This window comes from Leptinotarsa decemlineata, unplaced genomic scaffold (assembly GCF_025532065.1).
Source record: "Leptinotarsa decemlineata unplaced genomic scaffold, Ldec_3_MD MMD2_tig00026282_RagTag_RagTag, whole genome shotgun sequence".
Taxonomy (NCBI): Eukaryota; Metazoa; Arthropoda; class Insecta; order Coleoptera; family Chrysomelidae; genus Leptinotarsa; species Leptinotarsa decemlineata.
In genome coordinates this window covers 13,624,847-13,643,273 of record NW_027412668.1, presented here as the reverse complement: position 1 = coordinate 13,643,273, position 18,427 = coordinate 13,624,847, and the positions used below count along the sequence as shown (strand labels likewise).

The 18,427-nt window shown below is 34.0% G+C and overlaps 3 protein-coding genes across 3 annotated transcripts in view; 2 read left to right on the top strand and 1 right to left on the bottom strand.

Annotated features, from left to right (window-relative positions):
- The window catches only part of LOC111507545 (uncharacterized), a 490,644-nt gene that overhangs the window by 162,629 nt on the left and 309,588 nt on the right, over positions 1-18,427 (bottom strand). The window lies entirely within an intron of this gene.
- Positions 1,803-6,488, top strand: LOC111516362 (uncharacterized). The gene is made up of 2 exons (XM_023172532.2): positions 1,803-1,962; positions 5,079-6,488. The coding sequence occupies exon 2, from the start codon at positions 5,084-5,086 to the stop codon at positions 6,230-6,232; it is 1,149 nt and encodes a 382-aa protein (XP_023028300.2). The 5' UTR covers positions 1,803-1,962; positions 5,079-5,083; the 3' UTR covers positions 6,233-6,488.
- Positions 14,026-18,427, top strand: part of LOC111508767 (uncharacterized) — a 30,067-nt gene continuing 25,665 nt past the window's right edge. Inside the window, exon 1 of the mRNA XM_023164374.2 lies at positions 14,026-14,044. The gene's annotated coding sequence lies outside the window, so the exon portion shown is untranslated. The remainder of the gene's footprint in view (positions 14,045-18,427) is intronic.

Genomic DNA, 18,427 nt, shown 5'->3' with positions numbered 1-18,427 from the left:
TCGATTCCAATCATCATCATTTAATTCATGAATCAATTTATTTTGTACGGATGGAACTTGTGTCTATGTAGAATTCTGAAAACGTTAGGTTGACTAATATCGGAAACTGCAGAAAGTTGTCGTACAGATTGCGTGTTTGGCATAAGTTGGACATGTCCCAATACCGCCACAGCTACTCCTTCATCATTCACAATTCCATTGGGTGCCCTTTTTTATGAATATCTGAACCCGTCTCCACAAATTCTGAAATCAATTCCAGTACGTACTTATGGCGAAAGCTACGTTCAGGATGGTTTTGGTTGAATATCCTTGGAGCCGTTCAGGTACAATTTTGTTTTTGGTGATAAAGGTTAACCAGCTCAACATGTTCTTGCAATGTGTACATCATCTTTTTTGAAATTTTAAACAAATCAGCAAAGTAGTAACTCAACAGATTGATTTCAAATCTGAAATGATCGAAGAATCGTTACAACCAGATAATCATCACCTCCAAAGCAAAAAAAAATTGAGGCAAGATAAGGAAATGTTTTGCTGTGAGTTTGCTGAAAGTATTATTTGATGGAAGTCAATGGAGGACAATTTGAACATTGGATTCAAACACGCAGATTTGCCTTATTTGATTCTAAGCATGATGATAACACAATTAAATTTTTCAAGAATGTAATTTTTTGACGATTGTTTGAGTTTGTGGAAAGGGTTTAATAAAAATGGTCTTGTACATTGTAAAAATAACCAAATTATTCAAGGTGGCTCATTCGAACCGCAAAATTGATTTTTGCCGAAAACGGTTCATCAAATTTACGTTTTTCATACACCGTTATAAAGAGGCTTCCAAGGCCTTTCAAATAAAGTATCACTCAACCCCTCTTTCCTATTCAAGTTTGAGAGGTTGAGGGGCCCCCTATTAGGGGGTTGCTCGTTCAAGCCTAAAATATACGTCAAAAGATGTCCCCCAAACAAAATCATTCGACGTTCGAAATATACAGGGTGGCTCATCTGAGATGAAACACCCTGTATTTGTGAAGCGTTTGTCATAATCTTACTTCTGATCTGACACTCGATATTTGTCTTAACGGAATCAATGTGCGGGTTCCAGGTGAACGTACGGTCTATTAGAAGACCGATGTACTCTACCCGCGCTCGCCAGTCGATCTCCTTTCCAGAGACCCTCACTTTCCTAGCAGGAGAAGATATCGTTTTTCCCATGGTTATCGTCTTTTCCGGGTTCACTCGGATCTTCCATTCGTGATACAAGCGTTCGAGGTCGTCTCCCTGTTGGGAGACGGGAAGGAAGATCTTCCTCTTGAAGATGATCACTTAGTGATCAAAACTCGTGTCGAGATGTTAAAATAACGGTTTTGTGTTGGGAATAAACTTCAGTGATATTTAATGAATATATGATGAGCGACAAAAAAAGTTTCATTTTTACATCGTAAGAGACAATGAGCTGTTTCGAAATTGTATATAAATTCCAAAAATAATTCAAGTTTTGACTTCCACTTTGAGAAAATATGTTTGTGTTTTCATGATACTTCATTAATATCACTTTCATCTACTTCACAGCATATGTAATTAACCTTCGTACTACATATAATGATTCATTATGTGTTTTGGATGAATTTTCATCATTCCAATCATCACTCAAAGTAGACGAAAACTAATTTCATTTCAAAAAATCATATAAGCGAATTGGAAATGTTTTATATTTTATATTCTCCCCATAAAAGACAAACTTGTTGATATATCTATATGACGAAATACGGTTTGGTTGGGTATATAGCTTGATAAACAACGTTATCTCTAATCAAGCTCTACTTGTTAATCAGCCGTTTTTATCATGACAATTCGTACCTGTTTGCCAGTGATTATTGCAACGGAGTTGTTCGCTCCATTTGAAGTTATCCCATCTAGTGTCCTTTCCTAGAAACGAGGTGAAACCAGTGTCTATATGCTGATTCAAAAGTAAGTTGCAAGTGATGCAATTCTTATTTGCTCCAAAATTCATCACTGCCGAATAATTACATGAATCATTTATTTTCTTAGTGATAAGATCTCTGATTTAAAAAATAACGATCTGAGAGGTTATATTCATGTTTCTATACAATTACAAAAGTCAAATCTGAGTATTGACAATAATTGAACTAGGGCAGTGATGACAAAATTATGAAAATCAGTTTTTTTTTTCTGTGAGAGACATCACTATTTGATGGACTGATTAAATTTAACTGGGCGTGTACCGTAGAATTATTCCAGAAAAACTATTTGTCTTAGATATCAGCAACCTTGTTAGTTAGTTCATTCTATTCGGGAATACGAGTGAATATAATAGTAATATTGAATTAACCACATATAAAGCAACATTATTTTATATTCAAGTAGTGATTTCATGAATTTCATGTGTTCTCATTTGTCCAAATATGAATATTCAGGATGGTTCAGATTGGATGAAACGTAGGTTTATTTTATTTATTTATTTATTTATTTATTGATTATCCGTTTGACATATAAGTATGTAGAGGATTTGTCCAGCAATGAAGAACACATGAAAACGCAGTGTCCGTATCAATATAAAAACACTCCAAAATCAACACATAATATAAAATACAATACAAAAGGAAACTATTTTATGATATAAAAAATTCGTCTGTGTTATAAAAACAACTATCAATTGAATTCTTTTTCAGATTTCGGGTAAATTCATCAATTTTATTGAGCTCCTTAATGTCTTTTGGTACCTTATTAAAGATATTTGGACCCATCACATAAGGTGAATTAGAAGTAACCTTATATTTACAATACTGTATGTGGAAGTTATATTTTTGACGAGTATTCCTACTATGTATGATTTCATTGGTGATAAATTTATGTTTGTTTTTAAAGACAATTCGAATAAATACATGCTGACAAGAGTCAAAATGTTAAATTGTCCAAATAAACTTCTGCATGAGGCCCTTTTTGAGGCTTTGGCCATTATTCTCAAAATATACTTCTGCGCAACGAATATATTTGATATCGAAGTCGAGTTACCCCACATACATATGCCATGTCTCAGTCTGGAAGCTAACCTTCCATAATCTGAATCCAAAAAATTAGAGCTATCAAATTCCTAGGCGAGATTTTTATAGTGAATATAGGTTTCGAACACGAAAAACGATTGTTTTCCGAAACGTTAACCACTTGAGACAGCTAAGTATCAATATTTAATTTTTTCAATTGATTTTTTGGCAACTTGTCGGCAAAATTCATGAATACAACAAGTTACTGACACAACTAATACAACTAATTGGCATTTCCAGTAGTTTATATTACGCAGTCAACTTTTCGGGGTGAACTTTTCAGTTTGCACATTTCATTAGTTCGGGCTTCCATTATGATATAAATTGATTTGAAATACCTGAAAAAATCTGTATGAAATTGAAAAAGATTAGCTAAAAAATAACAGTTATATTGAGCAAAAAAACTGAAATTACAATAAAATAAAAATACAAGCAACAACCAAAAAATTAAAAAATAAATTAAAGAATTAACAAGATTGAAATTGAAAAATCATTAACAAGAAATGAAAATTAAAAATTGAAACATTCCAAACCAAGTACCGACGTTTCTATTGTTAGTATCTACAATCGTCTTCGGGTGATAACTGGACTTATTCCTCCGAGAGCTGACTATTTATAGGTCATTCGAGTGTTTTCACCTATCCCCTCTTCCATCTCTACGCTTCATTGGTTTCAGCGGATGCTGACCATTTGGCGGGGGTCGGTCGTATTTCGCTTGATTAGAGGTTTCCATATGTTGCGTATCTCTACGCTAGCTTGGCCAAATGCGTTGTTGGACAACATATATGCGGCTTCTTTGAATTTTTTCTCAAACTAGTGTTCTTCCTTGTGGATAATTTCAGCTTGAGCTCACTTGATGTCATGTTGATGAGTCTAAATATGCTCTGCTATTCTTGATTTTCTGGTTTCTCCTCGCTGTGTGTGTTTTTGTGAGGCTGCTACGGATAGTGTTCCCAGATCAGAAGCAGGTTCTGATCTTATACTCAGACCCAATCTTTCTTATCCTTTCCTTGTTGATGTGCTTCAGAAAGGTGTCTAGTTCTGCATTCCGATGGGTCCACATTATGAAGATGTTGTCCACGTATCTCAACCAGACTCGGGGCTTCTTGTGGGCTTCTTCAATGGCCAGGGTTTCAAACAACTCCATATATATCGGCTATAACCGGTGAAAGTGGCGATTCCATTAGCAGTCCCGTAAAGAATCCTTTCTTCAGGCAGTTTCTTACACAGCATCCTAGTAATTCCATGATTACTTGTATCGGTAAGTTTGTTCTATATTCCAGGTGTGATTCTTCGGATAGCTTCCTCTGTATGATTCGAAGTGCTTCTTTGATAGGGACGTTGGTGTAGAGGCTTTCCACGTCGAAACTGAGCAGTTGATCCTGCTCTTTGACTTCGATTGCCCCTAGTAGTTCAACAAAATGCCTTGAATTTTTCACAAAGGATGATATTTTTTCCTTGCAGTGGTTAAATTATTGGTAGTAAAAATCTGGCCAATTTCTGAGTGGCTCATTGATATTTACATTTTTTTTTAATTTTTTTGGTTGTTGCTTGTATTTTTATTTCATTGTAATTTCAATTTATTTTGCTTAATATAATTGTTATTTTTTCAGCTAACCTTTTTTTGCTGTTTTACAGATTTTTTTCAGGTATTTCAAATCAATTACCGTATTAGACGATGGAAGTCCGAAATAATGAGATGCATCACGAAACTTTGTCGACTACCTTCAAACAAACGTTTTCAGTTTGCCCTTTACTACACTTCAGAAGATTCTCTATTAATTTAGCTTTTATTTTATCAGATTGTGAAAGGGTATTAACTCCAAAAAACAGTATAAAATAGTTACTTCCATATTTTGAAATTAAAATTGATGATGCGACACTATGACATGGCATTACATAAGAAAAATGTAGATATATGTGATGTACCATTTGTGTTAGTTCTGTATATTTTCTTAGAACATATTAAATTTTCATTCCGTTAAGAACATCAGAGACTCAAAAATAATTTTCTTGTTTCAGACAAAATGGGAATATCGACATCAAAATCTCATTTGGAAAGAAGAAATACTGTGGCAAGAAGATCTCAAAGAAGAACAATACATGGCCTGAAATCAAAAGTTGACAAAGTTATTCAAGACATCAAAAGATTCCGGGAAACAGAAGAACATGAAAAATATGCAGGATTGATGCAAGAATTGAATCAGATTCGAAACAATTTAGAAAAGAGAAAAAACGATCTACAACCACAAGTAAGAAATATTTACCAAACTACTTGGAATAAACTTGAAGAAGCTTATCAGGCCTTGGATGACAAAGTTCTCGAAAATCATGAGAAAGCTCGAATGAAAGAATCAGAACAACACGAGAAGCAAAAACAAAAAGAGAGCAAATCGAAGAAAAAGAAAAGTAGTACAAAATTTGAGGAAGAGGATGACATAGAAATAACTGAAGACCAGGAAGATAACTCCTATGAAGAATATGGTGTCAATGAGATTATTGAAAAATATGAAGAACACGAGAAATCACAGCTAGCTAATAGTTCAGAAAAAAGACAAACTGTGGAATTGAAGTTTGTTCAGGTCATACCAGAAACGACCGTTGAAGCAGATGTGCACTCTGAAGTATCTTCTCCAAAAATGAAAAGTGCGGAAGAGAAAAGAAAATCCATTCTGAAAATGGGGGTGCCCGTTTTGCCAGGAGTAGTAATGCCCAACAAAAAAATATCCATCGTATCCCCTGAAGATGCACCCCACCCCTCAAACGGCAATTCGACTCTACTCGATAGAATAACCGATATTAACGAACAACTGGAGGCCATCGAGTATCAAATTGCAGATTTTGTAGGAAAGAAAAACGGAACACAGTACAATCGCATAAAAAATACCCTCACCAGCTATTACCATGAAATAAGTGACATGAAAACCAATGACAGTTTCAACTTGGATCAAATTAGGCTTTGCAAAAACTACATTGGCAGTTGTTTGAATTTCTTAGATGAAAAGTCTGTTGATGTTATAGAAGTTGTTGACGAAAAGAAAGGTGCTCAAACTGAAGATATTGCAAATGAGGATACACATCAAGATGATGTTTTTTTATCTGTTCAAAATAATGGCTTGAGCCAACAGGAAGTCAGTTTGAAGCTTCAAAAACTCACAAAGACAACTGCCATTTGATACTTACTAGAAAAATATTGCTTTTTATTCAAGTTATATCATTTTTTATCAACATCTGTTGGTAATGAAATACTGGTTGTTGATTAAAACACTTTTTGAAAAATTCAAATGTAGTGGAATATCCAAATAGTACTTGTATAAACTGTAATAATCTTATAAAATTTCCATAACAACTACTGTAAAATGAATTCATTCCAACGTGGACTTCCGTTAATAATACAAAGCTAGTAATAAAAATAATAACATTTTCCAACGATTCGTCAAGAATTTATGAACATTTATGAACGTGAATGAACATTTTTTGAGGTATTTCAAAGAAAACCCCGTGAAAATTGAAATGATTTTATTAGTTTCATAGTTTCTATTTCGATACATTTGATATCTGAGTCTGAAAAACCATTTCTCAACTGTATGATATTTTGATAGTCCGATTTGAAGTATTTTTCAAATTCATTCTTTAAATTTATTGTATTTGATGAAAACATGCGAAATTTAGGTAACATGAAATTAGTGAGAGTGAGAATAGTTAATTTTTGATTTGTGCGTTTTCATCTCGAGTTGAAATTTGTTCGATTTTTGATACATCTGATGTTTTTGTCTTTCAAGTTTCGGATGAAACAGAAAAAGTGAATAATTAAAAATGAATGATCAAAATAGATAAAATATATAATAATAATAATGATAATAATTATATTTATTTTCCAAAAGACATAGTACAATATGTATAGGAATAGTCGGGACAACAAAAGGTAAAAAAGTAAAAAGATTGATAAGCTAGACAGTAACAGGCTTATCACCAACTACATATTAAAATATTCATCCAATGAATAAAACATTTTTCAATCAAACACTTTTTCAGTATCTTGTTGAATTTCCTACATTCATTGACATTTTTTATATCGTGGGTAGTCTGTTATAGATTCTCAGCCCCATATGATCAGGTGAGTTATAAGTGATTTTATATTTGCAAAATGGAATGTGAAAATGATTTTTTTGACGAGTGTTAACGTCATGCAGGTTTGCATTTCTGTTGAATTTAGTTTTATTTTCATGAACATAATTACAAAGTTCATATATGTAGAGTGAAAATAATGTCAATATGTTATATTTAACAAACAGTCCTCTAGCAGAGTTCGTGGAGGAAACGCCGGCCACAATTCTTAAAACTCTTTTTTTTAGGATGATAAAAACGTCATTTATTGAAGTGGACCTGCTTGAGACTCCTGAACATGTAGCATAAAGAATTCAATCTTTTATTCAAATAAGTGCAGTGACTTTTCCAGTTCATATTTTCATCGACAACTAGTCCGAGAAATTTTACTTCGTTTATGTTACATATTAGTGTGTCACTAACGCAAACATTTAATAAAAGACAATTTTTTTGCCAATTATGAAATTTGACGATTTGGGTTTTCGTTGCATTCAGATATAAAGAATTTAGGCTACACCACTCGTTTATAGAACTGAGAAGTTGTTCGCATTTCTGTTGTGCTGCAATTTCATCCTTGTCCGATATTATCACAGAAGTATCATCAGCGTACATGGTAGCAGGGATCCCTGTAAGGTATTTCTCAAGATCATTGGTATACAATAAAAATAAAATTGGCCCCAATATAGACCCTTGTGGAACTCCCATGTTAACCACTTTAGTTTCAGAATTAACGAATGTGTATGCTCCGGAAATACGTTCCGAAATTTGTACATACTGAGTACGTTCAGTTAAGAAGGAAGAAATCCAATTAAAAGCAGAGCCTCTGATTCCATAGTTGTACAACTTCGATAATAAAAGCTGATGATTATCACAGTCGAATGACTTGCTGAGATCACAAAAGACCCCAGCAGGGCATTCTCCTGTTCCAAATATTCAATAACTTGGTTAAAGAACGAAATTGCAGCCGTATTCGTTGAATGATTAATTCTAAACCCATGCTGATTTTCACTTAAAATATTAAAACCATCCAAAAATTTCAACAACCGTTCAAGGAAAGAATATTCAAAGATATTTGAGAAGCTTGACGTTATTGTTATGGGACGATAGTTATCCGTTTCGCTAGTTGAACCCTTTTTATGAATTGGGATGATTTTCCCTGTTTTAAGGGAGTTGGGAAATGTTCCCTTTAAAAATGACAAGTTCACGAAAAAAGTCAAAGGTTTGATGATATTGCTCAAACATTTCTTTAGAAGGAAGAGCGGTATATCGTCATTTCCTGCAGAATGTTTGTTTTTGAGTTCACTTATTAAGAGTGCTTCTAGTTCTATCTCAGCAAAACGATTGAGGTATATTGTGAAGTTATTGAATTGAATTTTAGGAAGATCTGTGGTTTCTACTTGAGCTTGATCAATTTTGTTAATGACTTCTGCTGGAGCATTTATGAAATAATTGTTCAGCAAAGTTGATACTTCACTAGCACTTTCATACACCATACACCAAAAGTATCAGTTGGTTAAAAAATGTAATTGAACTGATTTGAATGAAAATATGGAAACCCAAAATTCACACAGTGGAACTTCTCTTTTTAAATTTATCATAAGCTCATAAGGTTATATTTCATGAATCATCATTCTGACTCAGTTTTCCATTAAATTTCTAATGACATATTTCTTTTTTAGATATACGGCATATTTACGTGTTTTCCTGTGTTTCTTCACGATCCAAATGAGTTCAATTAGAGAATTCGTCACAATGACTATAATTTTCGAATATTGTTTAAATTTCTAAAAGAATATTTTCCATTCCATGGAAAATTCATATCCTATACATCATCAATTCTAATGAAGAAAAAAATAAAATGATTCATCAATACCTACCTATCATATTTCATATATTCGTGTCATTGCTTGATTTTTAGATGTGTTAACTTTTCCGTTTCGAAAGTAATTACCTCATATCACAAAAATATGCAGATCATGCGAAGAAGTAGGGTAGAAAGGGGTAATGTTGATCACTCAAGGAATAATTGAAATAAATGAATTAAATTAAACTTAATTTTTATTGCAATCGTCTCATAATAAAATCCACTTAATTGGCTCATTTGAGATAAAAAAACATCAGTTTAATGATCATCTTTGGGAAATACAGAAGTGAAAAAAATAAGCTATTTGATTTCAATTGTACTGAGGTGAGGGTAATTGTGGTCACCTTTTGGGCAATGAGGATCATACAAAAATCTAGCACAAATCGCATACATAACCCTTGGCAGACTTCCACCACGTACAATCTGTGTGAGCCCATAAACCACATGATGTACACCTGTACCAAATATCATTATTTCGGCCGAATTCGTTACAGATCAAGCACGCATTCCCTACGTCGTCAGCATCATCTAGCTCATCGTCTTGGCATAATTCATCAGTAGCCACGTCTGAAACAGAAGTTTCACGTGATTCATGGAGAACCTTCCTCTTAACTCTTTCGGTTCGGTTTCCCTTTTTCCTTATCCTTGGTTGGGTAGACGGTTTTACTTTTCTTATTATTCTCTTTTTCTATCAAGTTTTTTTATTGGCGGATGTTGAAATTTTGACATGCTGCTTTTGGTGACTGTCTAGTATTGTGGGTATTGCTTTTCTCTGGGAAACCTAATCAAAACTAGAGACTGCTGGAGTAATTTGTTTTGATGTGCCAGGGACTGGCGAATATACTGGACCAGGTGCTAGTGAAACACTTTCCACTTATGGGCCAAGGGCTATATAATCAACGGCGCTAGAAGTTCTTGCCGGCGTCGGTGGTAGCAGTGAATTAACTTGAATTGATGTGTCAGGTACTGGCGCTGGGCTAATAATTGCAACTGACTCATCAAAGTTTTGAGTGGCAGCAGTTTCTGATCGAAGCAATTCAGCTGGTAGGAAATCTTCATCACACTATACATCGTGATTCATTGGATAAATACCTGTAGGTCTAAATCCCGACTCTTCTTTACTAATGGACGCAACGTTATTAAATGCCTTGCCAATAAAGATGCTACTTCGTAAGGTGTGATCTTTTCTGCGAGGTGACTTCTCTTGTATAAGTGGCACACTTTTTTCATATGCCCCTTCAAGTGGTCCAAATAACGAAACGTCGAAACCTTAGCCACTTTTTGTATAGAAAACACATCTTCTTCAATAGGTTTCGACGCTTTATTCAAAGTGTCAGTTGACCAGTAAGCTTTTGTGGTAGTTCTAACTCGTACTTTCGGCATCTGAAAGCAGAATAACAAAATTATAGTATGCCTTTACATTGCGAGAAATCGTGATCACTAACGGGCAATGGGGGTCACCCGATCCTCATTACCCACGGAATATGAGTATGAATGTACGAGTAAAAGCGTAAAAAAGTCACATGCTGATACATCAATAATTAGAATACTTACCGTTTATTTTGCGACCATAAAAATTTACATCGGCGAGCCGTAAAAACAAAACACACCTGTCATTTCCTAGACTGTCGCAAACTGGGGCGGCGCAGCCCTAGCAGGAGAGCATAACGGGGCGGGGACGGCAGTAAACGTGTTTCTAGCGGTTATAGTTTTGGAGATATGTTGGTATCATTGCCCGCTGATTTCCATTACCTGGTGTTCTCCTAAATTTCAGATACAAACTGGAAGGAAAACCCCTCTTAAAACAGCTTCTTTCACATAAACATTGAATTACATAAAAGAAAGTAGTTTCGAAACAAATTTTTTTATATGAACATTGAATTATAAAAAAAACACTTTTTTCTATTCAGTTTGTATTCCAAACATCCGTTATGGAATTAAATCAGATATCATTCACAGGATTTACTGATAAACTACACCTTTGATATCCACAAACTCTATTTCTAAACGTAAGTACGTACTAGTAGGTTATTCACTACGACAAAGCTACTGTGTTAGCAAAACATGTGATATTTAAAAAAAATTGAGTTCGTGGAAATCCTAAAGTGTAGTTTATGAAATCACTATGGATTTTCATCTAGTAACGGCCGAATCAACCACAAACAAAATCACAGGATTTCTACACAATATAGTATACATTATCAAGATGGAGAAGTAGGGGTGGATGGACAACCAGTTGAAACAGTAATTCATGGATTTTCGCCATGGCTCCGCTGAGATGTGAGACGGTGCATTGTCTTGGGGAAACAGGATTTTCTTCTTCTGCAAATGTGACCGTTTTTTCTCAAGTTTTCCCTTCAGCTTGTCAAGTAATGATGCGTAGTATGCTCCTGTAATGGTTTTTCCGTTTTGAAAATAATCGATTGAAACAACTCCAGCTCAAAAAGTAGCCGCCATCACTTTCCCTGCCAAAAAAAACAGTGTTTGTTTTTTGAAGCCGGTTCTCCTCTTGCAGTCCACTATTTCGACTGTATTTTTATTTCGAGCATATGCTGGAATATTCGAGTCTCATCTACAGTAATTAATCGGCGTCAAAACTCGGATTCAAATTGCGCCAACAGAGCGTTGGAAATGTTCATTCGAACACATGTTTAGTCTAACGTGAGCAAACGCGGCACGTAACGCTCGGCCAGCTTTCTCTTGCCTTAATATGGATTTTATGTGTGACAAACACATTCTTTTGACCTATTCATTACCTTTTCTATATTTCTCACTTCTGGTGGTCGTATAGTCTAGCATCATTTAGTGAACTTTGGCGATGTTTTCGTATGTAGTTGCAGTTTTTGGACGTCCTGAATGTTCATCGTCTTCCCAGGCTCTTACAGCCACGTTTAAATTCAGCTGCCTAAAATTCCACTATGGTAAATGCCAACTATGGCCAACTCATCTTTGATTTGTGTAGGCGTATTGCTTTTCAAATATTAAATGACAGCTCGATACTTTATTGTGTTCATTTTCATAAAAACACTCATAACACTCATAACACACATAACAACTGCGCATCTAAAATGGCTGAAACTTTGGTGAGTAACTGTCAAAAGATGAACAACGAAATTCATTTGATTTTATTCACGAGTGTTGCTATCTTCATAATTTTTGTGACTCATGTACCTTCTTGCAAGAAGAGTTTTCTTCTCATATTGTATAATATACGAAATAATGAAGATATAAAAGCAATTTTATTAGGTTTTCACTCCATAGATGAAGCAATATCAAAACAGTGTTCATACTCCGGTATACTAATTCGTATGGTCAGGAAAAAATTTCCAGAATATCTACTGTCTACGTCTCAGGCTAGATAACGATAGGTAATTTTTTAATAGTAATATTTTTAAAACACGACAATCGAATATATGGTATAGTAGTATATAAATAAAAATTGTTTGAGAGAATGCAATCTGTCAGAAATATATGCCATCGAGAATCTTCGAATTTCGACAAGAATACGACTTTTATGTTTGTTCGCAATCTGTACAGTTTTCTAGGATGCAGGTACGCAGTCTAGATATAAACAATTGAGATACAATCGTAACTGACTCATTTATTTCATAAGGATTTTTATCAAATGCGTTTGATTTTCTTCCAATTACCACATCATTATTTCACATTCATCTTTTTTTCGTCTTCTTCGTCCATCGGTGAACACTGCATGAAAATCCGTCCAGTGGTTCTTGAATTTATGGCAACAACTTCATTGTTCAGCACAGAACTGTTAAAAAAATCATTATTCTTTTTTTGAAGCCTCAAGTTCAACAATTCTGAAAAATGAACGAAGCTATATCGATAGAGAATCTGCTGAACTGTAATAATGGGCAAAATGAATATATCTCCCAGTAAACCATTGAAGAGTCCAATTAGTAAGTAGTATTCATGATCAAATAATCGATGGATGAAAAAGAAAATGTTCATACCTGACTATTTTAAGATGGTCTACGTTTCGAAAAGTGATTCCTGTCCATTTTCTAAACCTAAAGAATCCATTCCTGAAAACGCCTCAAACGAAAACAGGAATATTTTCTTTGACTGACGTCGAAAGAATGCTGTCAACGATAGTCTACGTTGATAGAAAAAAAATTTAGTTCATGTTTGTATATGAATTTCCAACTTCTGGCCTCACAGGTTCAGTTGGAATATACGTTTCATCTGCTTAAATAATATATCATGAGTTTCCTAGAAGACAATTTTTGTTTCATTTCATTTTATTGCGTGATTACCAGTTGATTTCAAAATATGTTTTGCTCTCCTCGATTCTGTTATCTATATTTTTATATTTTTTATATAATCTTCATATATTCACGATGTTCGTTTATTCTCACATCTAAAGGAATTCAAGTCTCACCTATATTTTTTTTCACAGTAACAGGCTATATCATGAATGTTTCGTTTCCAAATGGTTTTATACAGCTTGCCCTGTTTATTAGTTTGTTTGGGCCAAATTTACTAATTGATGTTTGACCCCCTTTCTGTTGACATATTGATCTGATATTTGGTACACAAATTGAGTTTTGATGACAATATAATTTATCATGTATTATTGTGAATCGAAATTGGCGGCAGATACAAAATGGCGGATTACATGTTACCTTGTAATACTGAGGCACTAAATGAACTAAACAGAATGAGAAGAATTGAGTAGCAAAGTTAGAAACTGAAAATTTGAAAATAAAATAAATAACATCTTCAATGTTAAATGGTTTTATTAAAAAAAAAGATAATAATTACGTAGATAATGTACTAAATAGAAGGTATCACACCACTCTCCTCAGCAATCTACGGTATTGAACAGATAAAACAATGATCGAATCGTCTGGCGTAGTATTGACATAAGTATCTACTCAGGATACGCTACGTCCAACGATTTTATTATTTTTTTACCTGATCAATACCGTAAACTGCTGAGGAGAATGGTGTGATGACTGCTACCTAGGACCTTCCTATGGATTTTCCTCAATATTTTGTAAGAATTATTCTTTAGTTTTTTAGTTTTTAGTACATTATCTACATAATCATTATCTTTTTTTTTAATTAAACCGTTCAACATTTAAAATAGTTTTTACTTAGTTTTTTCATTCGTTTTCTCAGGTTTTGTTCGTGTCAAACGAACTTAAACCATCTGAAGAAAGCTGACCATGAAAATTAATTTATGAATAGGACAAGTCACCGACTGACTAGTCTCTTCAGTGGTTTATGCTACGCACTAAGTTTTCGGGGTGAAAGGTTCAGGTTGTCCTTCAGCAGATTCTCATTTGATTAAACTTCGTTTATTATTCAGATTGTCAAAAGTTAAAACCCAGAAAGGCAGAGAGGAATGTTGACTCCTCCACAAAAAATTTTTTCAAAGGACAATTCATCATTCAATTATGTGTATGTTCAATTATTATCCATTAATCTGCCTTCGCACCAACTGAAAACAAAAGTTGGACTCATTTCGTTAACTCGATTGTTGCCATATCTCTACGATAAACGATTTCATCAGTGTTTACCAGTTGATAAAGCATTATCTGTTTGGTAGACAGAGTATGCTCGTTCCTAACATGGTGGGTGTTTTGTTTTTCCTCGCAGTGAAACTTTTGGATAAGAATTTTGCCACACCAGTAAGTACACACTTTCTAACTACTACTGACGTTTAGTTTTTCTTAGATCTGGATCGAACTTTCCAAGGCCTAGTCGATCTGTCTCAGTCACTCAAATCCGTCAATTACAGCGATAAAGTTTAATTAGTTCCGAAGTATGTAATAGACAGAAGTGTGTAGTAGAACTGGAGAAATTCAAGCCATGCGTTCGGCACGTTGAATTCAGATGAATGCTCGGAGAAATATGAAAATAACTTGTTTACATTCATACGACTTGATAGACATTGAAACCAAGAGTGAATAACATTCCTTTTCAATTGACTCATTCATTATCATATAGTCCACTGATAATCGATATTTGAAACTAAAATAATGAAATTAACATTGAATGCATGTGTAGGTCAAGATCATACTGAATTGAACAGCACTTTGATTGAAACAAAACTTTCCTAAACTTTTGTTTAATCAGTGGAAACAATTTTGAACGTTATGAGGAATTAATTTTAAAAAAAAACCGTTAAATACATACGTCATGATCCGATTCCTCGCCGTTTTCGAATACTTTTGTGATATTTACGCAAACAGTATGTTTGTAAATATTTCACGGCTTTTAGAAAATGTGAGAGTTTCATTTTTAATTTTTTTTTTATTTCTGTTCTTATTCAAGTAATAATTGAGATTTCCACTGGACAGTTTACAAAACCACCACAACACGTGTTTCGCTAAACAATAGTTTTCTCAAACGTTTCCGCAGTCGATAGAAACGCCAGACAACTCGAGTAGATTTATTTTGATAAGTTATATTTGACTTATTGAGATATAAGATACTTTTTCCTTCGATAGGTTCTCCAAGCGTATGAAAAAGCTTGTGGAAGCTATTGTATATCGAAACATGTGTTGCGCATTTGTAAACTGTCCAGTGTTATACAAATGAGTTATTAATTTTCATCAAATATCGATCTATTCCATTACAAATTTCTGTTCTTCAAAAATTGGCTGTTATTCAAAAGACTGCTTCTCAAGACACGAAATCAAAACAATAATCCCTCTTCTTGATAACCAGTACATTTTTTCTAATTTGAATGAGATTTAACTCTATGCAAATCATCTTAGTTTTGTAATATACAGGGTGTTCCTTAAACACATGCCAATATTTAAGAAGGTAATTCTTAGACCCATTTCAAGGAAAAAACGTCCTATGGACATATGTCCTAAACGCCTTAACTTTTGAGATACAGGGTGGCAAAGTTTTCAAAAATAATCAGTTTTTCAATAATAACTGAGATAATTTTGTAGACATCTTTGGCATATTTGGTACATATGTTCCATGCCTCAAGACGCATTTTCTGATGTACAATTTTCTTAATTTTCACTGCCAGTGGCGTACGTACGAGTTTTGAAATGTATATTTTTGTCGAAAAAAATACTACGCCACTGCTTTATCTTGAATTAAAAATTATTTTTAAAATCTCCATACATTTTTGATCACATTTGATTTGCTGGGTTTTCTTTGTTCAACGCATGGTTTTCGCTCAAAAAATTAAAAATCGCTTTACTTAAGGATAAATTCCTTAAAAATCTGATGCGGTATCGTGCATCGACTGAAAGCAAACTAAGAGATCAGATTTCTTGCAAAATAATTGAGGATCTAAAAGGTATTTGTTTGTTGTCAGATGCACTGTTCTCAATTAAAATTACGTCATAACGAAGCACCGCTTAATAATTTTTGAAAACATAAATTTAGTTATCCTGGAATAAATGACGTGTAGCAGAATTTATTTACTGCACCTCTTGGAAATATGGAGTTTGTCGATATGTGATTTCTTTTAAAGATTGAAAGCAGAAAGAACAGCGTACCCATCATAGCAATAAAAAACGAATTCTCTGTATGTACAAACGTCAGTAGCTAATATTGATGTTGGTTTAAAGTAAGGTGTTGGTGTTAAAAACTGTCACAGCGCGTTTTGATTGATTTTGGAGTATTATTGAAGTTATTTTGGTAGTCCGCTGTTTTTCTGAATATCAGTAAATATGGTAAATTATACGAATGCGGAAATGGCGCAAATGCATTACGTATATGGCCTTGCCGATGATAATGCAACAGAAGCCAGGCGCATTTATTAGGAAAGATATCCTAATCGTGCCTTACCAGATAGCCGAACCTTTTCAAATATTCATCGTCGACTTGGGGAAACTGGTAGTTTCAAGAAAGGGACTCCGGAAGGTAGAACTCGTGTAGTAAGAACTCCTGAAATTGAGGAAGCGGTACTGCAAGAAATTGAGGAACATCCTGAGACGAGTATGAGGAAGATCGCTAGAACTCTGGATATTTGTCATCAAATTGTTTGGCGTATTTTGGTTGATTTTTTGTTATACCCATACCATATTTCAAGAGGGCAGGCATTACTCCCCAGAGATTTTCCACAGCGTGTGAACTTCAGTCAGTGGTATCTACAAAGTATTGCACTAAATCCGCAGTTTGAGACACAAATTTTGTTCACAGACGAAGCAAATTTTTCTCGGAATGACATTCAAAATTTCCATAACAATCATGTGTGGGCTGAAGAAAATCCCCATGCAATAACCGAAACCCATTTCCAACACCAATTTTCGGTTAATGTATGGGCAGGAATTATAGGTGATCATCTAATAGGCCCATTTTTTCTACCAGGACGCCTTGATGGTCGTTCTTATTTACACTTTCTCGAAGAAGACTTACCTGGGTTATTGGAAGATGTGCCACTTGCGTTAAGGAATCGAATATGGTACATGCCCGATGGCGCCCCTGCTCATTTCAGTGTAATTGTCCGAAACCATTCAAATACAGTTTATCCTAATCGTTTGATAGGTCGCGGAGGACCTCAGTAATGGCAGGCAAGATCCCCCGATCTCAACAGTTTAGATTTTTTTATGGGGTCACCTTAAAACTCTTGTGTATAAAACTCCCGTCAATACTTCAGAAGATTTGAGAGAGCGAATAGTTGCTTCGTGTGAAACTATACGAAATACGCCGGAATATTTGAACGGGTGCGTAATTCCATGCGTAGAAGGGCGGAAGCATGCATACTAAGTTCAGGTGGCCACTTCCAACAATTTTTATAATCAGTTTTGGTATTATTACTAATTAACAAATTTGTGCTATTCGTTTAGACTTACTGTCAGAGACGTTTCAGGGAGTCGGTCAAAAATATACTACTCATGAAAGCTTATTATAGCCTGCAGGAATATTATGATGACAAATTGTAAATATTCTCAGTGTTCTGCCAAGATAAGCTAAACAATATTATGTATTAACGATCACGTTTTTATCATTATCATTATTACTATTATACATATAGTCTTGTTTTATTCCACATTAATATGTGTATGTGTAAATTGGATTGTGATACAATTGCATTTATAATGAAAATGCAAAGTTTGTTTTGTTTTGACAAATATGTTTTACATACTTTTTAATTTGCTGTTTTATTTATTTATATTTTTATATGTATATATATATATATATATATATATATATATATATATATATATATATATATACATATATCTATATTTTCATCACACTTTGTCAATGAGAATTTTTTCTTGGACAATAAAGTATATTTATCTATCTATCTATCTATCAAATAAAATAAAACTCGTTTTTGTGAAAAATTTATTTTTTTGCAGATTATGTTTTCAAATATTATTAGGGAATTGGTAATGCGTTATGAAGAAATTTTCAGATTCTCATTCATTTTAGAATTGATCTAATTTCTTAAATTGCT

Bases quoted from the DNA above. Each gene is read 5' to 3' on its own strand.
- LOC111516362 (XM_023172532.2), top strand. From the start codon at position 5,084: ATGGGAATATCGACATCAAAATCTCATTTGGAAAGAAGAAATACTGTG.